This window comes from Panicum virgatum, chromosome 5K (assembly GCF_016808335.1).
Source record: "Panicum virgatum strain AP13 chromosome 5K, P.virgatum_v5, whole genome shotgun sequence".
Taxonomy (NCBI): domain Eukaryota; kingdom Viridiplantae; phylum Streptophyta; class Magnoliopsida; order Poales; family Poaceae; genus Panicum; species Panicum virgatum.
The window spans coordinates 44971242-44994919 of record NC_053140.1 but is presented as its reverse complement, the minus strand read 5'-3'; the positions used below and the strand labels follow the sequence as shown (position 1 = coordinate 44994919).

At 50.1% G+C, this 23678-nt stretch overlaps 3 protein-coding genes and 1 pseudogene across 4 annotated transcripts in view; 1 reads left to right on the top strand and 3 right to left on the bottom strand.

Annotated features, from left to right (window-relative positions):
• The window catches only part of LOC120707723, a 38608-nt gene extending 18929 nt beyond the window's left edge, over positions 1-19679 (bottom strand). Inside the window, exons 1-2 of one of the 2 annotated variants that reach the window (XM_039992719.1) lie at positions 19382-19679; positions 18856-19055 (exon numbers count right to left, since the gene is read on the bottom strand). In XM_039992719.1, the coding sequence (XP_039848653.1) occupies positions 18856-19055; positions 19382-19589 (408 nt within the window). In that variant the 5' untranslated portion in view covers positions 19590-19679. The remainder of the gene's footprint in view (positions 1-18855; positions 19056-19381) is intronic. The other variant, XM_039992720.1, reaches the window with a different exon arrangement.
• On the bottom strand, positions 10978-11934 carry LOC120707725 (transcription repressor MYB5-like). The gene is made up of 2 exons (XM_039992721.1): positions 11732-11934; positions 10978-11618 (listed from the first exon to the last, which is right to left on the bottom strand). Exons 1-2 carry the CDS (start codon positions 11821-11823, stop codon positions 11093-11095), a joined length of 618 nt encoding a protein of 205 aa, XP_039848655.1. The 5' UTR covers positions 11824-11934; the 3' UTR covers positions 10978-11092.
• Positions 16294-18856, top strand: LOC120707721 (annotated as a pseudogene).
• A 1217-nt stretch (positions 19680-20896) lies between the features above and the next one.
• LOC120710146 (myb-related protein Zm38-like) lies at positions 20897-22412 on the bottom strand. Its single transcript, XM_039995808.1, has 4 exons — positions 22135-22412; positions 21565-22012; positions 21053-21100; positions 20897-20920 (listed from the first exon to the last, which is right to left on the bottom strand). The coding sequence occupies exons 1-4, from the start codon at positions 22410-22412 to the stop codon at positions 20897-20899; spliced, it is 798 nt and encodes a 265-aa protein (XP_039851742.1).
• Between the last annotated feature and the right edge of the window lie 1266 nt (positions 22413-23678).

Sequence of the window (23678 nt, the reverse complement as noted above, 5' to 3'; positions counted from 1 at the left end):
TTACTCCACTGTACCTTATAGAAATTGCTAGTTTGATTTCGAGTGACCCGAGTCTTGTGATCAACAATTTTTACCGGATGCTCTGGATAGACCAGATCGGGCTCCACTTGTAATTTCTCTATGTCCATTATCTTGTTTGGAACACGGAGGCATTTCCTGAGCTGGGAGACATGGAATATATTATGAACTGCGGATAATTGGGCAGGAAGTTCCAGACGATATGCTACCGGCCCACATCGCTCAATGATAGGAAAAGGCCCAACATAGCGAGGGGCGAGCTTTCCCTTCACACCAAACCGTTGGACTCCTCTCATTGGAGATACCCGTAAATAGACATGATCTCCCACTTGGAACGAGACCGGTTGACGTTTCTTGTCCGCATAGCTTTTCTGTCGGGATTGGGCTATTTTCAAGTTCTCCTGTATAACCCGGACTTGTTCTTCTGCCTCACCGACCATATCAGGGCCGAATACATTTCTTTCACCGGCTTCTGACCAATTCAATGGAGTTCTACACCTTCGTCCATATAATGCCTCAAAAGGAGCCATTTTGATGCTTTCCTGATAGCTGTTGTTATAGGAGAATTCAGCTAAAGGTAGACACTCATCCCATTTATGACTATAGGTGAGTGCACAGGCTCTAAGCATATCTTCGAGAATCTGATTTATTCTTTCCGTCTGACCATCGGTCTGAGGATGATAAGCCGAACTGCGAATGAGTTGAGTACCAAGGGCTGCATGGAAGTGTTCCCAAAAACGTGCAACGAATTGGGTACCACGGTCGGAAATGATAGTCTTGGGTACTCCATGCAAACTCAGGATACGACTGATATATAGCTCAGCATAATGTTGTGCCCTATAGATGGTTTTTACGGGAAGGAAATGAGCTGACTTCGTCAGACGGTCCACAATAACCCAAATAGAATCATATCCTTTAGAAGTCTTGGGAAGTCCAACAATGAAATCCATACTAATATCTTCCCATTTTCCTGATGGAATAGCCAGCGGTTGAAGAAGACCAGCTGATCTCAAGTGGCTTGCTTTAACTCTTTTACAAATGTCACACTCAGACACATATTTGGCAATTTCCCGCTTCATTCTTGTCCACCAAAATCGCTGCTTCAAATCTTGATACATTTTATTGCTGCCCGGGTGGATAGAATACCTAGAGAGATGAGCTTCATCAAGGATTTGTTTTCGGAGCTCTAAATCTTTAGGTACCACCAACCGATCCTTGAACCATAGAATTCCAGCCTCATCTAAATAAAAACACTTCACCCCCGGGTCATTTTCCGCAAGTCTTTGGCGAATCTTTTCCATCCCGACATTATGTTGTTGGGCAGAAATAATCCGATCTCGAAGAGTAGATGAAAGGACCAAATTATCAAGACTGCCATGTGTGATGATCCCCAAGTTTAATTTTTCCAGTTCATAACAAAGGGTCTCATTGAAAGGCACAATAGACAGGCAGTTGCACTGAGCCTTACGGCTTAAAGCATCTGCTACCACATTGGCCTTACCCGGGTGATAGTGAATCTCCAAATCATAATCCTTAATCAATTCCAACCATCGCCTTTGGCGTAGATTTAGCTCATTCTGGGTGAAAATATACTTGAGACTTTTATGGTCCGTATATATGTGAACAGGATTGCCCAGAAGATAATGACGCCAGATCTTCAAAGCATGAACCACTGCTGCTAGTTCTAAATCATGAGTGGCATAATTTTCCTCATGTCGCCGGAGTGCTCGTGAAGCATAAGCAATTACTCGACGGTCTTGCATGAGGACACAACCTAAACCCGTACCTGATGCATCACAATATACATCAAAGGGTCGAGTAATATCAGGTTGGGCTAAAACAGGGGCAGATGTCAATAGTTTCCTCAAGGTCAGAAAAGCCTGATCACATTTATCGTTCCAATTAAATTTCACCCCTTTCTTGAGCAACTCAGTCATGGGCTTAGCAATTTTTGAAAAATCCGGAACAAACCGCCGGTAATATCCTGCTAGCCCAAGAAAACTCCGAATTTCCGGAACAGATGTAGGTGCTTCCCAATTCAAAACATCTTGGATTTTACTAGGGTCAACAGAAATTCCATCTTCTGATATAACATGACCCAGGAATGGAACCTTCTTCAGCCAGAACTCACACTTAGTGAATTTGGCATACAACTCGTGTTCCCGAAGACGCTGGAGAACAATGCGAAGATGCTCAGCATGTTCTTCTTCATTCTTGGAATATATAAGAATGTCGTCAATGAAAACCACGACAAACTTATCTAACTCGGGCATAAACACCGAGTTCATGAGATACATGAAATGAGCAGGGGCATTCGTCAATCCAAATGACATAACGAGATATTCATAAAGCCCATATCGTGTGGAGAAAGCCGTCTTTGGGATATCTTCGAGCCTAATTTTTATTTGATGATAGCCCGATCGAAGATCAATTTTGGAGAATACCTTAGCCCGACTAACTGATCAAACAAAATATCAATTCGCGGAAGTGGATATTTGTTTTTGATAGTGACAGCATTCAAAGGCCGATAGTCCACACACAACCTGAGGCTTTGATCTTTCTTTTTAACAAAGAGCGCTGGACAGCCCCAAGGTGAAGTGCTAGGACGGATATAACCCTTATCAAGCAACTCCTGCAATTGCTTCTTTAGTTCTGCTAACTCATTGGGTGGCATACGATAAGGTCTTCTGGAAATTGGTGCCGTTCCCGGTTGCAATTCAATGGCAAACTCTATCTTACGGTCAGGTGGCATGCCTGGTAAGTCATCCGGAAAAACATCCGGATATTCACACACCACTGGTATTTCAGCCAGACTTTTGGCCTCAACCTGATTCACTGTGGGTGTTGAAGGTATATGGTCCATCAGATTCAAAATCATAGAACCATGCAGAGGAGAATTAATGTGTACAGTTTGCGAAAGAGTGTCCAAGAGAACTCCGTGTATTTTCATCCAATTCATGCCAAGTATAATATCCACTCTCTGAGCTGGTAACAAGATCAAATGAGTGGCAAAAACTTTTTCTTAGAGCTGCAAAGGTACTTGTTTAGCAGTTTGATTCGTTATTAATTGCCCCCCGGGTGAATGAATATTGTATGATATCGCCATGCTTTCTATCTCCAACCCAAGTCTACTGGCACATTCATTGCTAATGAAAGTGTGTGAGGCACCAGAATCAAACAATACAGTAACAGGGAGATTGTTAACTGAAAACATACCCGCCATCACTTGAGCTCCCTCAGGAACATTCTCTAGCGTGGTATAATGCACGCGTCCAGGCTTGAAATGAGCCACTTTCGGCTTCTGATTGTGCTGATTAGAACCCTGAACTTGTTTAGGTGGCATAGGGCATTCACGTGCAAAATGACCAACTTGACCACAGTTGAAACAGGGAGGAAGATTAGGGCGTACAGCCTGTGGCTGCACCCACGTCTTCTGCATATTTTGCTGAGGCACCGGAGATCTGGTTACCCCTTGAGGTTGTGGGTACTGCTGTGGTCTATATCCCGACTGGTACTGTGTTGGCCTATAACCTGATTGCTGTTGTGGAGGCCGATATGTGGCCTGATACTGTACTGGTCGGTACACCGGCCGATGCTGATAAGGTGCACGAGGGGGTCCGGCCTGAATCAGACGAAACCTCTGATTAGCCTGACTAGAAGACCCACCCATTGGTGCCTTCCTCTTTTTCTCTGCCTGGTGAGCTACACGGGCGTCCTCTTGAGTGATAGCCCCAATGACCAGCTCACTAAAGGTGTTGAATTTGAACATAATCAAGCGTTCCTGGAGCTTGCTGCTAAGCCCCTGCCTGAAGCACGCTTGTTTCTTTTCATCTGTTTCCACATGATACCCAGCATATTGAGACAAGGTGTTAAAAGCTTGAGCATATTGTGTCACATTATTATTGCCTTGTTTCAGAGCCAAGAACTCATTGAGCTTCCTGCGAATCACCCCTGCAGGGATATGATGTGCTCTGAAAGCTTCCTTGAACTCATCCCAAGAAAACCGAGTGCCAGCAGGGAACATAGCTACGTGATTATCCCACCACGTACGTGCAGGACCTCTGAGTTGTTGAGCTGCAAATGATGCCTTGTCATTGTCATTATACTGGTATAGAGTGAACTTGGACTCAATGGTCCGGAGCCAACTGTCAGCTTCCAGTGGCTCATCCGCCTTATGGAAAAGCGGTGGCTGAGTACCCAAGAACTCCTGATACCCAGGGACAGGCGGCTGGTGATGATTATGATTTCCATGCCGCGGTGCAGCACCCTGATGAACGAGCTGACGGAGTAGTTCCGTCTGTTCATCGCGCCCAGTCAACATGGCCGCGATTGCCTCAACCAAATTGGGAGGCGGTGGCAGCGCATTAGCGCTATTGGGCGCAGAGGAGTCATTATCGGTGTTCGGCATTCTGCAATTAATCATGAATTGATTAGTTCCAATATCTGATTAAATTAAATAATCATGATAGCAACTAATATTCAATTCATGAAAAATGCTGAATTTAGAACACTGATTAAATAACTCAATAATTGTATCACCACTTTTATGCCCCATAATTGCAACAAGAATGACTGGATCATGTATGAGGGAGGTACAACCATTTTTGCATCAACTAGTGAAGACACCATAGGCCCCAACTAAATCTCAATATCACAAATCTTCGCGGTATAGATTTGATAGTATCTCCCAAACTATACGTCCAAAAATTCATAACTTTTGCAAGTGAGTGGTTATCGAAATACTTTACAACTTTTGTATAACGCGCGTTTACCGCATGGACTATCTTCTCGAATTTTTACGTACTAAACCTCGGGATTACCATAAGTCGAACACTAAGATGATATTTCACAATGGGATCACACACCTACAAACTCAGTCCAAACATATACAAACTCAGTCCAAACATATACAAACCACAGTCCTATCTTACATCAGAGTTATTCTAGTCATACTACAAGATCTAGTTGTCCCTAGGACATTTACCAAACTACAATACTATGTCCGCCCTTCCTACGTCTAAAGTCTAGCTCCTCAACGCGGCGGCTGGTACTCGAAGACACGCTCCACCTCGATCCCACGCGCACGTAACTCCTCCTGCAGGCGTCCCACGTTCTGCTCGTTCACTAAGATGGCTGTGGACCCTGCCTGAGGTGGAACGTCGTTCTGACCGACGGAACTCGCTGCATCAGACATCTCCTGAGGCCCGACTCCTGACTCAACACCTGACACCTGAGGTGGTGGCTCAGGTGGGGCTGCGGCCTGCTGCTGCTGAAGCTGCAACTGGTGCACATTCCCTAGTGCAACCTGAAGCGCGTCCTGTAAGTGGTCAGCTAGAGCCTCCTGGTCGTCCACCTGCTCAGTCAACTCCTCAATCTGCTGAGCCTGCTCCGCTAGCTGCTGCGTCTGCTCCGCTAGCTGCTGTGACTGCTCCTCTAGCTGCTGTGACTGCTCCAAAATCTGCTGAGCCTGCTCAACTATCCTCTGCTCCTGCTCCCAGAACTGCTGTGCCAACCCCACTACCTGCTGACTCTGCTCTGCGAGCTGCTGGCTCTGTCCTAAGATCTGCTGAGTCTGCTCCTGTGCTGTGGCGTGAGCTGTCCGAAGTCCTTGCCGGTAGAGTGTGTTCTCACTCCTAAACTGATCACACACACCCAACATACCGGCGGCGTAGCGGGCGATCCTAGCCAAAGCTGGGACGTGGCCTGGAAGAGTAGAGTCCAACAGAAGAGAAAACCGCTGCCTCGAGTACTCCGAAGTCACTCTGACAGGAAAACCAACCGTCGAAGCAGAGTAACTCGCAAAAATGGGCTCCTGCTCACAAAACTGGGTAATAGCCATCGCAGCTGCACGATCCCAGACGCTCAAAATCTCAGCACCCTCAGTGTGCACCTCCCAAGGGTCTGACGGAAAGAGACCGAGGCGTGCTGGAACTCGCAGGCGAGCCTCCCAACCAGAGATGGCCCCCTCGGAAGACACGCGACCGTAGTACTGGGGAGGCTCGGTGTGGCCAAACTCCTGGAGCACCTCCCACAGCAACACGGGAAGGCCCTCACGGTGAAGACAAGTGGAACGCACCCACCCGTCCTCGTCAAAGTGGAAGTCCGACAAGGCTGCCATCTGCGAAAAACGCCGACAGCGGTAAGGAACATTCCCAAAAGAAAATACGAACTCATAATTTATAAAACGGTAAATACTTACAACACTCTGGAAAAACAAAACTCTTTTAATTTCGAACTTCCAACAAAATTCACAACCCAAATCACTCGCTAACCCACTCTTATAATGCAATGAATGGTATTATGCATGATCGTCCTACGTCATCCTTCCAACAAAATTTGCCGACAATAATAGGGCAATATACGTGGTCTTTCGGTGGCAACATACGCTCTCAATTATATAATCGATTTCTACACGCCTTAACTTACGAGTTCGTTTGTTAGTGTACCTGCAGAAATCACATGATATACAGATATATGCATATATCCACGACTGGACCCTTCGTGCCAGCACACACGAACGGCCCCCATGTGTCCTACGCCACATGGGTAACGCATATGCAGTTGCCCACATATTCACACATACATCACCATCCACTATAGAGATGGCGCCCATGCGTTCCACACTGCATGGACAGCGCTGCATACGTTACCGAGGCAACGTATTCACTTCCCGTACAAATCGCCTTACGGGACACCCAAGGGTAAACGTGTCCCAAGGTACACGGTCATAACCAATCGCATGACAGATTTACATCTCGTAACATTGCCTTACGAGATGGCCGTGATTGCAATCACACGGTGGGAAGTCCGCGCTCCATATCAGGCGGCAGATAGCGACAGGCTCATTTGAATGGAGCCTTATCACCTCCTCGTATGCTCATCATACGGGACCCGCGCACGTATGAAACACGTGGGCTATTCTAAAGACTACCAAGAATTGCTCACCTTGCTTACCTCAGCGTAGGTGCGTCGTTACAATATTAAGTAAGGGTTGTGCAAGAAATTAAGGTTTAACAGAAAGAAATGTGCTGGAAGTCAGTGAATATAAATATTGCCACCAATTTATAAATAACCAAGTACTATATAGGGCTTAGTACGGATTTAATCGTAAAGCGTGACTGAAACGATTTTCCTCATACCCCAGAAATTAGTTTTCACTTTTAAAAATCTATAAAATAGTCACATCCATACCACCCCTGGTGTATTTCGGCTCTGATACCAGCTGTGACAGAACCGCCAAATTAAAACTCAAATTAAGCTAAATGGCCATCATTTGAACACATCAGGCACATTTGGCTTAACGGTTTAATTTGACAGTCCTTTCGAAACCGACATTCCGATCGAAACAAACACCAGTAGTCCCACACGAAGGTGAGCGCAGGCAGTACAACATGACGAGTACATATGAATACGATTACAATACTGAGTAGTGTACAATGAGTTCTACAAACCCGGTTTGAATACATAAATAATATACAAGAGCCACTTTATTTTAAAACAAAGTCCGATCTAGAAAACCTGGCGTCTATGATACATGAAGCGCCGTATCGAATCACACACTCAGCCCACGGGTGTGTGATTTTGTAACTAGCAAGGACTAAACATCTGGTCCTGACACCTCCCAACCATCCGCGCCAAGCTGGATGAACTTAGCACAACAAGGGCAGAAGTCTATCTCATCTTGACCTGAAATAGTTTGAGCCACAACCCTGAGTATACTAATACTCCGCAAGGCTTACCCGACCAGTGGATATAACTTAGCCCACGTAACTAGACATGCAAGGCTTTTGGCTGTTGGTTACTTTTGCAGAAAAAGTTCTAGAAATGAGTCCTTATTCTCCCTCTTTTAGCTCCAAATTCTATATTCGTAAATCAATAACTATTATTTGCACCTGCTAAGCAATCATAACAACATGGAGTAATAATTTCTGGTAGACTCTACTAATCATCACTTAAAATCCATATAGCATCACTACGATGTGGTGCCGTGATCAAGGTGCTCATATCCGAGATGCGACGTACGGCGGATCGATCCGATTTAACCTTGCAAGGTGGACCTAACCAACACGGCACGTATTTGCCCCGTCGGACTATACATGCCAACCATTCCCCTCCCCGCCTCGAACTACAGAACCGCCCCACCTACATATAGTCAGCCGGGCTCAACGAGAGACCACCAAAAGTAAACATAGGCATCCCAATTCTCCGCGACTACCCGACTCGCCCTAAGGGGTGGTGATGAAGTTCTGTACTTTCAAAACAAGGCAGTACTCGGCTTACCGGTTTCGACTACCTCCTACTCCCGGCATGCGGTTAGTACAATTCAAACTCGATCACAGGGCCAGGCAACGAACGGTCCTTAACCGACACAGGCGGGGCTAACCTTTCCCCGCCCGGTCTCCATTTTCTTTTCCTTATCCAACCTATTCCAATATTCCATATACTCAAAATAACGAGATAACCTATATCTCGCGAGTGACCCGAAATCACTCGTCTTCTACCGAGTTCTATTAAGCATAGCATTTCTATCGTCCTCTATATACTAGTATAACTCGAGGAGACCTAGGGATCATGCAACTAGGGTTTCAAATAATTCCTGAACCTAATGCACAAGTAATAGAAACATAATATAGGTGTCATAGTTTGAAATAAACGGATGTGCACCGGGGCTTGCCTGTGGGCTGCTGCTTAGAGCTAGTGTCCACTGGGCCTTGGGCCGGGTCGTCACGAAACGCCTGCGGGGCTGGCTCCGTCTGCTCCTGCGGCTCCGCGATCACCTCGTATACGACTTCCTCGGTCGCGGATTCTATATGTATGCATATGAAACAATGAGTAAATGTCATGCATAAGAGACAACGAGTAAATGCCAACATGACTTTGCCATTAGATGATAAACATTAAACAAATTAATAATTTACATAAAAGGATGCAAGTATGGTGATAAATAACTTTAACCCTAAGTGCTAGGAACAACTAGAGGCCAAATTATCAATTAGAGCATGATTTACTATAAAATAAAATATGACTCGCAAAGACATTATTAATTGCCTCTTATAATTTGTATAAAAATCTACATGTAGAATAAATATTATTATACCTATACACATATTTAAGTTTGGTTCCATATTATATTCATATACTAAACTAGGTCCTATGAGTATGAAAATTTTATGGTGGATCACTCATGTTTAAAGTAAGCTACTGCAAAAATTTCATAATCTTTAGATTAACAGATCTATAGAAATTAATTAAACAAGACTAAACACAATCTAAATTATTGCAGGGGTAAAAAGGTCATTTTGCCACTGTGGATATTTTTCCTCCATAGATCCTACTATAAAAAAATCCAACAAAATTTATTTCATATTTTTCACATTTTTCCTTGAATTTATATGGAATTTACAATCTACAGCCGAAATAAATCACAAAATAAATAAATCCCTTTAACCCCTGACCCGTGGGCCCCTTTTGCCAGTGACCCAAAACAGAGAGGGGGGGGCAACGCGACCAGGCGCGCGGCTCGCGGCGGCGCTGGGGCGAGGCCGCGGCGGCGGCGCCGGCCGACGGCGAGCAGGGCGGCGGCGGGGCCCTTGGCTCGCGCGCCCAGTCCCGCGGTGGCGGTACGGCGCGGGGGGCGGCGCAGAGGCGGTGGCGGCGGCGCGCAGTCGCGCCAGCGGCGGCGCTAGGGCAGGGGAGGCGGCGGCGCGCTTGCGCCGGCGGCGGCGGGGTCAGGCGGCGGCGGTGCGACGCGGGTTGAGCAGCAGAGGGCTCGGGCGGGCCTGGTGCGCGCGCAAACTGGGCGGGAGGCGGCGCGAGCGGGGCGCTCAGCGTGCGGCGGCGGCGACGCAGTTCGGCCGACGGCGGCGTGGTCGAGAACGAGCGTGGAAACCTTGCGAACGCGGAGGAACGTGGAGAGCATGAGCACCAGTGGCTCACCTAGGGTCGATTTGAGCCGTCAAGCAACGAAAACGATGATCGGACGAGGGATTTCGACGGCGACCAGAGCTCCGAGCGGCTTTAATGGCTGGCGGCCGGGAAACCTCCGATTTCCGATGAAGCAGGGGTCGTGGCTAGGATTGAAGGGGTTGGGAAGGTCGCTAGAGAGGTGGAGGAACTTCGGGTGAAGTGGATTTGGAATTCGTGGAGCGGAGCTCGCGAATCGGTCCGACGAACGCGAGGAGCTTCAAGAGCCGTTCATGGCGAACGCAGGGAGGAGAAAGAGAGGAACGGGAGCGTGAACGAGAGTGAAGGCAGGTGGCGAGCTCGGGAGACGTCGTGGGCGACTTGGCGGCGTCACCGACGGCCGGGAAACCGGGATCGGGCTCCACGACGGCAAGCACAGCGGGGAGCTTCGGGAGAGCTCGGGCCATTACTGCGACGTGCAGAACAGGAAGAAGTATGGGAGAGGGAAGGGAGAGACTGACATGTGGGGGCCACGTGTAAGAAAGTTTGTTTATTTGAATTCTAATTTTTGGATTGTTACACCGGTCAACAACCGTGCGATTTCAGACAGTCCAGTATCAGCATGGATGTGGCAAAAACATACAAATCGAGTCCCGACTGTTTATTGCAACGGGTAGCATTGTCGAATCCTCTGTGCGTGCACATATAGAGGGGCAGACCTGCAGGTTTGTTGCCTGCAGGTGCTCAAACTGCCCACTAGACACATACTAATGCACACACATGAGCAGTAGGTGCAGACATTAAACCAGACCTTACAGCACCAATGCAGTAGTTCTTTGCAATCCATACATGTTCTTGCTATCTCACATGTTTTCCCATCATTTCATCACATACAGCAGACATTAAACCAGATACTGCAGTACCAATGCAGTAGCTCTTTGGAATCCATACATGATGTTCTTGTTATCTCACATGTTTTCCCATGATTTCATCACAGTATCACACACATATATAAAACACTAGTACACTGTACACCACCACCACCACCAAAGAGACTAAGAGAAGCAGTACTTGTATACATGCATAGCTGCTCATGCATGATTAGCCAAATGCACTGAACAGTTGAGGACTAAAATGCAGATGAAGTTACTGTATAACCGTGTACTATCAGCTAAGTTCCAGCCTGATCGTTGCCACCACCAGTCTCCTTGTGATCGCCGAAGTAATCGGCCAATTGGTTCTCGCTGACCAACGAGTCCAGGAACGAATAGAAGGTGCCGTCGTCGATCATGGGGCAGCCAATGTCGAAGCCGCCACGGCCTGCGGCGTCCAGGGCGCAGAACGGATCGCCCAATCCTTCGAAGACCTCAGCGCCGAGGCCCGTCATGGCGGGGAAGTCGCCGCCTCCAACGCCGGCGCCGGACGAGGAGCTCGGCTGCTCTGTCAGCGGCGGCGGCGGCGCCACCACCGGAGGCTCCAGCACCGGCAGCGGCGGTGGGGTCTTGTCGGGAGCAGCAGCTGCTGCTACTGGGTCGCGGTTGGAGTGGGAGGTAGCACTAGCAGCCGCTGCGGCCAGCGGCATGTGCGTCCGCGGATCGATGCCCCGCTTGATGAGCTTCTTGCTGAGGTGGGAGTTCCAGTAGTTTTTGATCTCGTTGTCCGTGCGCCCCGGCAGCCGGCCGGCGATCAGCGACCACCTGCAGGCGGCGAGCGCGCACGATGGTGTACTGAATGATAAAGCATGGCGGCGGGAGCCCGCTCGATTGCTACACTACACTAATTAACACCGCAGCGCATAGTGTACACGCACCGGTTGCCGAGCAGGCGGTGGAGGCGGACGATGAGGTCCTCCTCGTCGGCGGCGATGGGCCCGCGCTTGATGTCCGGCCTGAGGTAGTTCATCCAGCGGAGGCGGCAGCTCTTTCCGCAGCGCAGCAGGCCCGCGCGCCGCGGCAGCGTGCGCCACTGGCCCTCCCCCTCCCGCGCCACGGCCCGCGCCAGCAGCTCGTCCTCCTCCGGCGTCCACGCCCCCCCGCCTCAGCGCCGGCCTTGTCGTCGCCCCCGCGCCCGCCGCTCCCCCGGCCCCGCCCCGCTGCTGCTGCCGCGCCGCCGCCGCTGGCTGCTTCCGCGTCATGATGACTGCCCCTAGCTACTTGCGCGGCTACTGACTACCTACCGAGCCGAGCGGCCGAGCCCTGCCGGCTGCTCAGCAGCTGACGCCGTCGCAGGATCGAGGTCGGGTCGGGTCGCTCTCGTGCTGCTCCGATCCTCCGGAGTTGCGTCGTGCCGAGGCGCTCGGCTTTTGCGCGCGGTGCACGGCGTCGTTGCGGGGCTCGCTCCGCCCCCAGGCCCCAGCCCAGCCACCACCACCCCCCGGAGAGGAAAGGGTCGGTGGGGGTGGTTGGTTCCTTGCGCGCGGCGGTCTGTTGCGTTCCGGGAAACGGGAGGGATTCCGCGGCGATCTCGGCGGATTCACAGCCGCGCCCCTGCCGTCGCGTCGCGTCGCATCGTGTCGTGTCACGGGCTCGCGTCAGAGGCGCCGGCCTTCCGAGTGGGTTGCTTCTCTTCTGGCTTCTGGGCCACGATCTGTTGGGCCGGGTCATGAATCAGTCACAACGGCAGAAGCCCGTGCTGCTGAATCTCTGTACTGGGCCAAGCCGAGCAGGCCGGGGCGCCGGAGACAAACGGGGAAGAAGGTGCACGAGCACGTCGACGACCGAAGTCAGCAGCGGGCTCTCGTGTCCTGTCCCGTTCCCGTGGCATATCAGAATCTCGTGACCTGAGCACACCTCGTGCGGCCAGGCTCCCAGATTCCAGCTTCCAACTCTACCTAGCTAGGCTAATGCATACAGGCCGTGTTTGGATTGTACTACTCCATTCTAGAACGCGTTTTTTGAAAAAATAATCTCACGTGCATAGAATATTAAATGAAGTCTATTTAAAAAAAATTTCGGGATGAGTATAACTTTTCGTGACGAATCTAACGACGGTAATTAATCGATGATTGGCTACAGTAATGCTACAGTAATCATCCTCTAATCACGCTGTCAAATATCTCATTAGATTCTTTAGAGTTCCTAGTGTAGAGGTTCTGAAATTGATTTTGTAAACTGGCCTTGTTTGATATCGTAATTAATGATCAAAGTTGTGCTAAGGCCGTGTTTAGTTCTAACGCAAAAAAAAATTTGCGATGGAATTTTCCTAATTTGAAGTACTAAATGAAGTCTATTTACAAAATTTTTTGCACAGATGGGTTGTAAATCGCGAGACGAATCTAATGATGCTAATTAATCCATGATTAATCCATAATTAGCGGATAGTTACTGTAGCATCACTGTTGCAAATCATGGATTAAGTAGGCTCATTAGATTCGTCTCGCGATTTACAGCCCATCCATACAAAAAGTTTTGTAAATAGACTTCATTTAGTACTCCATGCATGTGTCAAAACATTCGATGTGATGTTTTTTTGTGTTTACGGGTTTACGGGTAAAAATCTAAACAGCGCCTAAAATTTGTTTTAACACAAACCAAACTGTCGGTGTCCCGACCCGGGGGCTCGGATGCCAACTAGTAAATGCTGTGTGTTTTCTCGTCCCAGATGATGATGCAGGAGACAACACAGTAACGCACGGTTTATCCTGGTTCCGGCCGCGGGGCCGTACGTCCAGCAAAGGGGGTGTGCGAGGGCACTGTATTATCTTGCACCCGGAGCGCTTGTAGTAGGGGGTACAAGCGAGGCGAGAGAGGGAGGAAGGCTCCCAAGTCTCTGCTAGAAGAAGGGTTGAACGTAGCGAATAGGGATGCCTGAGCGTAAGTGATGATGGATCTCGTCTGGAGCGTCGTCCCGTCTAAAGGAGGCATGCCTCCTCCTTTTATAGTCACAAGGAGGGGCGGCGCACATGAGTGGGGGCGTGGAAGTCGTCGTTTTCCCCCGAATCGCGGGGTACAGTAGTCGGATACTGTAGAAAGTACACTGTGAGGCATGGCGTTGGGCGTGGCAGCTGTCGTGGATATCGTCCTTGGTCTTGCGGAGATCGTGCCGGCGCCCCTGCCAGTCCTTGCGGGCGGCGTGGTCGTCGCTGTTGGAGGTACGGTCTTCCAAATGTGGCGCGGTGGCGTTCGGTGGGCCCCGCAGGTCAAAGTCTTGCGTGCACTAGCGGGGGTGGGGCACGCGGCGGTCCTGAACCCCCTCGACGGAGTGCAGGCGCGCGCACCAGGAAGTCTGGGAGACATATGGAGGTCCCGGACCCCTCGAGGGGGGTCCGGGACTCCGGCTGCGGGTGATGGGCATCCCTCTTCGAGGGGCCCTATGGCGACACCGGACCTCCTCCCGAGCAGGAGGTGGGCCCGGGGCCATGCGTATGATGAGGTAGAGTCCGGACGGCCGGAGTTGGCAGAATAGTGACGGGAACAGCGCCAAGCCTATCTTGTCCCACGTTGCAGGTTCCACAGTGCCGCCACAGTGTCCGGGATGGCGAAGCAGTGACCGGAGGTGACGGATGGGACTCCTGTCACAGCTACTGTGGGAATGGCGGTCTGACGCCGCCTGTCCTGAGCACTTGTGGAAGAGTGATGGGCATTCAATGCCTTCGTACGGTGAGCGGTTGGGAAGCGGGGTCGTTCGTCCCTTGTGCCGAAGGGTGGCCTCGAGCGAGGCGGAGATGACTTACCCGCTCGAGGGTAGATTCGCTACCCTCGAGCGAGGTGGAGATGAGTTACCTGCTCGAGGGTGGGTTCGCTACCCTCGAGCGAGGCGGAGGTGAGTTACCCGCCCGAGGATAAATTCGCTACCCTCGAGCGAGGCGGAGTTGCGGGGCGCAGTCGAGGGGTCTCGACGGGGACCCTCGAGCGAGGCGGAGATCGTCCTGCGGGTTCGAGGGGATGCGAATGGGCCGCACGCTGGATTTCTTTGAGTCCTTTCCTTTCCTCCAGATTTGGAAGAAGGCCGTGGGCCTTCGTGGGCTCAATCGCTAAACACATGTTTGCGCTTTTAAAGCGGTCGAGTACCCCAATTAGAATGTCCTTAATTATGGTACCCGACACAAACAGAGCCACTAGTACTTGACTACTTGGCATGCAAGGAACGCCTGCCGCTCCTGTCCGTCCAGCCGCGCCGGAGACAAGTCAACGAGAGGCTCAACTCCACCAATCAGGCCCCGCCCGTTCTTGACTCTAGCCGTGTTTGGTTCCCTAGCATAACTTGTATTAGGAAATTTTGATCGTTAATTATTAGTATTAAATAAAAGCAATTTGTAAAATTAATTTCACAACTCATGTGCTAGGAACTCTGAAGAATCTAATGAGGTCTTTGACCGCGTGTTTAGAGGATGGTTACTGTAGCATCACTGTAGACAATCATAAATTAATTAACATTATTAGATTCGTCGCGAAAGGTTACGCCCATTTCTAAAAGGGTTTTATAAATAAATTTTATTTAGTACTCCATGCATGTGAGATTTTTTTCAGAAGAATGTGCGTGGTAGGAAATAGGATGATCCAAACAGCCTCTCTCCTTCCTTTTGGTAGCCAAAGTTTGACAAGTGCTACCACTCGGCCCAACAGCTACATACTTGGCGATGAAGCCACAGTGAAAAAGCACTCAGCAATCATACAACAACACATGAGCACGCGGTCAAAATGTGTTTTAACACCACGCGTGGACCGTGATGCCGAGCGATGCCGTGGACGTCGCTGGCTGGCTAAGCTTTATTTTATCTTTATACTTTCCGGATTTTTAATGTTCGAGCCCAAAAAATGAATCTGTTACAAGCAGAGAAATTAAATAAATGTTTTAGAGAATTAGCGCATCTGGTTTGCAGTAACTTGTGGCCGTGTGGCACAAAAGTCGTGCCGGCCGGTCCAACCGCGATCTGCGAGGAAAGAGAGGACATCGAGAAGATTGCACACAATTCACTCTGTTCGCGCTTTAATCAGCGAACAATGTTTTTTTCTCACACCAAACCAGCGCCAGCCACTAGCCAACCAATAATATTTTTCTTTTACAACAAATCAACACCAGCCACCAGCAATAATACAACGAACAGAGTGAAATATGTTCCCCGACTGAACAAACTCTCTGCAAGTAGCGTTTTCTGCGGTGCAAACTGACTGTACACTAGCAAATGGAAATCGATTACCGCAGCCACAGCACAGGATGCAAGCACGAGTGCACGACCCGATGCTTCGTGTGCATTTTCTCCGTCCTATCTTCCCGTGATCCAGCGATCGTTCCGGGTCGCTTCCGATCTCCATTACCGCAGCGACAAGTCAAATTGACCCGTGCACCAGACTTATATTGTGCGGACCCTCCACTGTGGACTCAAGCACAGAGAGAGATTCCAGCAAGGCGGCATGCCGACTGCCGAGCTAGTAGGCGTGCGCCACCATGGACGCGACGGCTAGCGGCGGCGGCGGCGGCGGCGATCAGAATGGGATTGGCAGAGACGCCGGAGAGAAGAAGGATGCCACGGCGGCGGCCAAGAAGGTGTCGCTGCTTGGCATGTTCCGGTACGCCGACCGCCAGGACGTGCTGCTGATGGTGGTCGGCGCGGCAGGGGCAGTGGCCAACGGGGTGGCGGAGCCCCTCATGACCATCCTCTTCGGCAACGTCATCGACTCCTTCGGCGACAGCACCGCGCAGAGCGTCATCCGCAGCGTCCGCAAGGTGGGTGCGCCTTTGTGGTTTCGAGGCCGCGCGTCAGCTTCGTCCTCAGCTGGTGGCACCGCTTGATGAGCAGCCGATTCTAACAAGTGGGCTTCTTCCTCCAGGTTGTTCTCAACTTCATATATTTGGGCATCGGAGCAGCTGTTGTCTCCTTCCTTCGTAAGTGGAGTGTTACTCTGTTTTCAGATTCACTTATATCTCTGTGACTGAACCTATTGGGTATGAAGAAGCTATACAGGGGAAAAAGTTATCAATACTGCGCGAACTAAACTAGAATTACCCAATATATACAACCGATTTCTCAAGTATCACTGTGCTCACGGCATTCAGTAGTCTCAAAGGAACTAGCTACGTATCATTCACCTAGCTATCTCTTTGTTAGAGTTTACTTCTACTTTTTTTTTTTTTGCGAAAGAGTTTACTTCTACTTGTATGGTTCAAATACTAATACAGGGTTCGCCTTTCACTTGTCCCAGAGGTGTCGTGCTGGACGATGGCTGGAGAAAGGCAGTCAGCCCGCATCCGTTCTCTATACCTCAACGCTGTCCTGAGGCAAGATATTGCATTCTTCGATACAGAGTTGACAACAGGCCAAGCAGTTTCCAGGATGTCCAGCGATACCCTCGTGATTCAGGGCGCTCTTGGCGAGAAGGTATTAGATTCATTTTCCTCACCGCATGCCACAAACACAAGCGCGAAGACCTGCAGAAACGCGAGATAACACATACATTATTATCTGTATACATTTTCAGCAAAATAGATGAATGACATTAATTTTCTTTTTGTGTTAGCTAACCGCACTTTCATACTCTGAATCTAAGTCCAACATTGTGCTCTTGGTGCTGAGCTATTCACGAATCTACTACCTTTATCATTTACAGGCAGGGAAGCTTCTACAACTCGCATCTGCCTTTTTTGGTGGTTTTGTAATAGCATTCACAAGAGGCTGGCTCCTCAGTCTTGTCATGCTAACATCACTACCACTAATTGCTATTGCTGGTGCAGTTTCTGCGCAGTTCCTAACCAAGGTTTCTAGCAAGAAACTGACATCATATGGGGATGCTGGTGACCAGACCATTGGAGCTATACGGACAGTGAGTTCAAACTTCAAACCATGTCAATTATTTCACAGTATATCAACTACTTTGTAGATAGACAGTAAGTAAGATATCTTTGATTCAATACACAGGTAGTTTCATTCAATGGAGAGAACAAAGCTGTTGCAATGTACAAAAAGTTTTATCAAGAAGGCATACAGGACTGATATTCTGGAAGGCCTTATTAATGGTTTCGGCATGGGATCTGTCTTATGCATTTTGTTCTGCAGCTACGGCCTAGCTTTCTGGTATGGTGGAAAGCTAATCGTTGACAAAGGCTATACCGGAGGGAAGATTATCACAGTTTTGTTTGCTGTGTTAGTCGGTGCTTCGTGAGTTTCTGAAACCTTAACATAAGAAATACAAACTTACAGTATAAGAAATACAAAACCTTATTGTACTTGCATGATCCTCCTACCTTCATGATCTCTCTTTATGTTTCCTCAACAAAGTGCACATACATGCAGGTCATGAACCGTAGTTATGCAACTATTAACTCATATCCAGAAATGAATAAAGTCAATTTGATCATTGCATCTAGCACAATAATGTACTGAAGATGCCACAATTCAATTCTTTGCAACAGTTCTTTAGGTAACGCAACACCATCTTTTTCTGCAATTGCGGAGGGTCAATCTGCAGCATACAGATTGTTTGAAACCATTGAACGGAAACCAGAGATAGATTCAAGTGATACCAGCAGCATGGTCTTACAAGATATCAAGGGTGATGTTGAGCTAAAAGATGTTCACTTCCGCTACCCTTCAAGACCTGATCAATTGATATTAGATGGACTGTCATTGCAAGTAGCCAGTGGGACAACAATGGCCATAGTTGGAGAGAGTGGAAGTGGCAAGTCAACTGTTATCAGCCTAGTTGAACGATTCTATGATCCACAAGCTGGTGAAGTTTTGATAGATGGCATAACATAGATCATAGAAATTTAAAAAATCAGTTCCCGAGCATTGCACATGCCATATATGGGTTATATGCCATAGTTGAAGCAAACCCTTGGTTAATTTCAGATGTCATCAACAGAATCACTGCATGAAGAGTGTGAGATATAAATGGTAAATAATGGCTTGGGAAGTAAGTTTGAGTTACTGGCATGAAGTTAGAGAATACACAGGCACACCAATCTTTACATGATAATGAAAGACCATGTCATCACCTCACTAATCTTTGCCGAAAGCTTGTCAAGCACCTCAATGCGCTCTTTAATGTTCTCCAGGGCTTTGGTCAATTTCTTCTTCTGCACAAGTAAATCCACAGCCTCGTTCTCTTTGCCCATTCGGACACTGGTTGCGGCTCTTTTCTTAAGATTCTCAGCAGCCTCGGTCAATCGCACAAGCCTCACCCTCGCGCTATTTGCTATGATAAGAAAACACAAAAGTTGTTATAGGAATGGTGTGCAGTCAAGCAGATGGTACAGCATGCATATCAGCACAATGTATTCATACCCACAACCACAAACCGTCAAGTCTCATCCTCTGATTATACATCTACATCAGGTCCATCCATCTATGACGGCTAGGTCGAAGACATAAGTTGCTAGAGATAAACCAGACTGCAATTTTGGGAGCCATACTTGTTGTAGTTGGAAGTAGAAGAAAATTTGGGCCGTAAAATAGTACTGGGCATACAACTGTCGCATGAAGTGAACAGAGCAACGAACATTCCAGTGATAGCTACGTTACCTTTGGACTGGGTGAGGTCGGCCTCAGCGTGGAGCTGTAGGAGCTCCTCCCGCAGCCGCCCGAATGTCGGCGGGGCCCGCTCGCCGCCAACCCCGCTAGACGCCGCCAGGACGACCGCGAACCGCGGAGGAGGAGTCGCCCCTGGGCTTCTCCTCCATCCGGCCAGGGAATCAGGCGGCCGAAGCGGCGGCGCCACAGCGAAGGCCATCTCCCTCGTTCGCCGCCGTGGCTGGTCTCACACACACCGGTGGGCTGCGCCGGTTTGCAATCTTGCAGGGCTCGCGTCGCGGGCTGCGCCGCTACGGTCTGGAAGCGGAAACCTTGGATTACGTAAAGTCCTTCTGAAGACGTATCGTTGTGTGTTGACGTCATTATCCAGCAATCTCTCGCTGTACGTTGCATTTCATCTCCGGAAAAACTTCTAGCTTGAAGTTGCCGGTAGGAGCGAATGCAAGATAACTAGACAAGAACTCTGGATGCTTTGCAAGCTTGGACGGCTATCTCGCGAGTGCTAGCTTTGGAGTTTTGACCGTTTGGTCGCTTGGCCTCATCCGATCCACGGCTACATTTTACAAACAGTGAGTGCAGACAGGTTCAGTTCACTGAATTCTCAGGCTCACAACTGCCAACAAAAATTCACAGCTGCCAGTCAATCGGAGCGGTGCAAAATACACTTGAAATCGTCTGGGATTGGGAATACTGTCGCTGGACCAGTGGACCTCTTTCTCTCTGTGCAAACCAGGCACCACAGGAGAAGAAAGAAGCTCGCCGCGTTCATTTCCTCGGTCGTCCGGTCCAACCTGACAGTCCCGCCTCCCACGGTGCACGACTCGCGTCACGCTATATAGCGAGCACGCACGCACGGCTCCTCGTGCTGCGCCGGTGCCTTTCTTCTCCACCGCGGCACCGCCCCTGCGGCGACGAGTTGGGATCGGAAGCTAGCTGAAGCCTCGTCTTGGCCATGGAGGCTGGAATGGGCAATGCAGGGCGGCAGGGCCGCACGGCATCAGCCTCAGCGCACCTGGAGCCTGGAAACTCTCGCTCGGTCCGATCCACAGGTCGCCGTCTCTTCTTGTTGGGATACTTTCGCATTGGTTTCGTAGATTGCTCTGTGGCTCTAGCTTACATGCTGATTACTCAAGTTTCAGACATCCGATCCTGCATGAATGTCACTCAGCCGTACTGTTCCCTATATGTAGCACTCTCTGATACGTTCCCATTGTACTCTCTCTTCGATATTATTCCTTATTGTCCTACCCGTCTCTTGTCAGCATGCAGGATAACATGGATGAAACCACGGTCCATGGCAGATCAAATTTATCTCATCCAATGGTAAGTTTTAGTGGTTCAATCTTGGTGTCCGTATATTTATTTGGACGTTCCGAGTTTTAGTGGTTGTATGCATTCCTAACTGTCCTTGTACTCCCTTCGTCCAAAAAAATAAAAAATAAAAGAAATTGGCGACTCTAAAAAGTGCCAGGTATTTCCCCAGCTCCGGTTGACAACCGTGTGATTTCAGACATCCCAGTATCTTTTCTTCTGAAAGACACAGACAGTCCAGTATCAGCATGGATGTGGCAAAAACATACAAACCGAGTCGCGACTGTTTATTGCAGCGGGTAGCATTGTCGAATCATCTGTGCCTGTGCGTGCACATATAGATGGGCAGACCTGCAGGTTTGTTGCCTGCAGGTGCTCAAACTGCTCACTAGACACATACTAATGCACACACATGAGCAGTAGGTGCAGACATTAAACCAGACCTTACAGCACCAATTCAGTAGTTCTTTGCAATAATCCATACATGCTCTTGTTATCTCACATGTTTTTCCATGATTTCATCACATACTGCAGACATTAAACCAGATATTGCAGTATCAATGCAGTAGCTCTTTGGAATCCATATATGTTCTTGTTATCTCACATGTTTTCCCATGATTTCATCACAGTATCACACATATAAACACAGTACACCACCACAACCAAAGAGAAGCAGTACTTGTATATATGCATAGCTGCTCATGCATGATTAGCCTAATAATGCAATGAACAGTCATGACTAAAATGCAGATGAAGTTACTGTTGCATAGCCGTGTATCAGCTAAGCTCCAGGCTGATCTTTGCCACCATCAGTGTCCATGCATGTGATCGCCGAAGTAATCGGCCAATTGGTTCTCGCTGACCAACGCGTCCAGGAACGAGGAGAAGGTGCCGTCGTCGATCATGGGGCAGCCAATGTCGAAGCCGCCACGGCCTGCGGCGTCCAGGGCGCAGAACGGATCGCCCAATCCTTCGAAGAAATCGGCGCCGAGGCCCGTCATGGCGGGGAAGTCGCCGCCTCCAACGCCGGCGCCGGAGGACGAGCTCGGCTGCTCTGTCAGCGGTGGCGGCGGCGCCGCCACCGTAGGCTTCAGCACCGGCAGCGGCGGTGGGGTCTTGTCGGGAGCAGCAGCTGCTGCTGCTGCGTCGCGGTTGTTGGAGTAGTGGGAGGTAGCAGCCGCTGCGGCCAGCGGCATGTGCGTCCGCGGGTCGATGCCCCGCCTGATGAGCTTCTTGCTGAGGTGGGAGTTCCAGTAGTTCTTGATCTCGTTGTCCGTGCGCCCCGGCAGCCGCCCGGCGATCAGCGACCACCTGCAGGCGGCGAGCGCGCACGATCACATCGATGTAGTGAGTGATTAAGCATGGCGGCGGGAGCTCGCCTGATCGCTACACTAATTAACACCGCAGCGCACAGTGTTGGCGCACGCACGCACCGGTTGCCGAGCAGGCGGTGGAGGCGGACGATGAGGTCCTCCTCGTCGGCGGCGATGGGCCCGCGCTTGATGTCCGGCCTGAGGTAGTTCATCCAGCGGAGGCGGCAGCTCTTGCCGCAGCGCAGCAGGCCCGCGCGCCGCGGCAGCGTGCGCCACTGGCCCTCCCCCTCCCGCGCCACGGCCCGCGCCAGGAGCTCGTCCTCCTCCGGCGTCCACGCCCCCCGCCTCAGCGCCGCCCTCGTCGCCCCCGCGCCAGCCGCTGGCTGCTTCCGCGTCATGATGACCCCTACTTGCGCGGCTACTGAGTACTGACTACCTACCGAGCCGAGCCCTGCAGGCTGCTCAGCAGTCAGCAGATGACGCCCTCGCCGCAGGATCGAGGTCGGGTCGCTTTCGTGTTGCTCGGGTTTTGCGCGCGGTGCACGGCGTCGTTGCGGGGGGCTCGCTCCGCCAGCCACCACCCCCGGAGGGGAAAGGGTCGGTGGGGGTGGTTGGTTCCTTGCGCGCGGCGGTCTGTTGCGTTTCGGGAAACGGAGGGATTCCGCGGCGATCTCGGTGGATTCACCGCCGCGCCCCTGCCGTCGCGTCGCATCACATCGTTTCGCTTCGCGTCTCACGGCCGGCATCGGGGCGCTCATGCCTTGCGCCCACGCTTTCTTATTACCCCAGCCGGAGGCCGGAGCGGAACAGAGGCGCCCTATTTACTGGGCCACGATCTATTGGGCCGGGTCATGAATCAGTCACAACGGCAAAGCCCGTGCTACTGGTACTCACTAATCTTTGTACTGGGCCAAGCCGACCAGACCGAGTGTCCATCAGGAGCATGTCGGAGACAAACGGGGCGGCTTTTTTATTTTTATATTTTTTAAAAATGTTTTTTACAGAAATATATTTTTGATTTCATAATTTACAGTTTTATACCCCTACCGCCCAGCTGCGGGGCGACCGGCCCCTGCCGCCCTGTAGCCGGGCTGTAGCCGGGCGGTAAGGACTTATATGTAAATAAAATTAGTTTTTCATGCAAAGAGATCCCTGGCCGGAGCCGGCCACCCGCTGGCCGGGCGGCAGGCGCCCCCCTCAAATAGGCTGGGTACAGCAGTGACGTGTGCAGAGAATGTTCATCAGAAGGTCCCAGTGAGATGGTCACGTTAAGGACTCCAATTGGATCGAGCTTGACAGGCTACCAAGGTGGCTAGTAGGAGAAGTAGGCTCTATACACATGACGGGGCTAAGCGTAGCAGTTCTGTCTCTGAAATTATCTCGTGGGTGTGGAAAACACCGTGGGCCCTTCCTTGATATGATCATTACAAGCAACGATTTGTTTCAGAAATGATCTGAAAGAAAATCATAGCCGTGTGGAGGAGAACCATCTTGATGGGCTGTCTACTGCGTTGCATCTGATTAGTCGGTAAGTTACCCAGGGTATAGCCCTCTAGTCCTGGCTGTCTCCACTCCGCAGCCTGCACTGTCCAGCGAACTCGACTCATCATAGGATAGGCTGGCCTGCACTATCCAATGAACTCGACTCATCATAGGATAGGCTG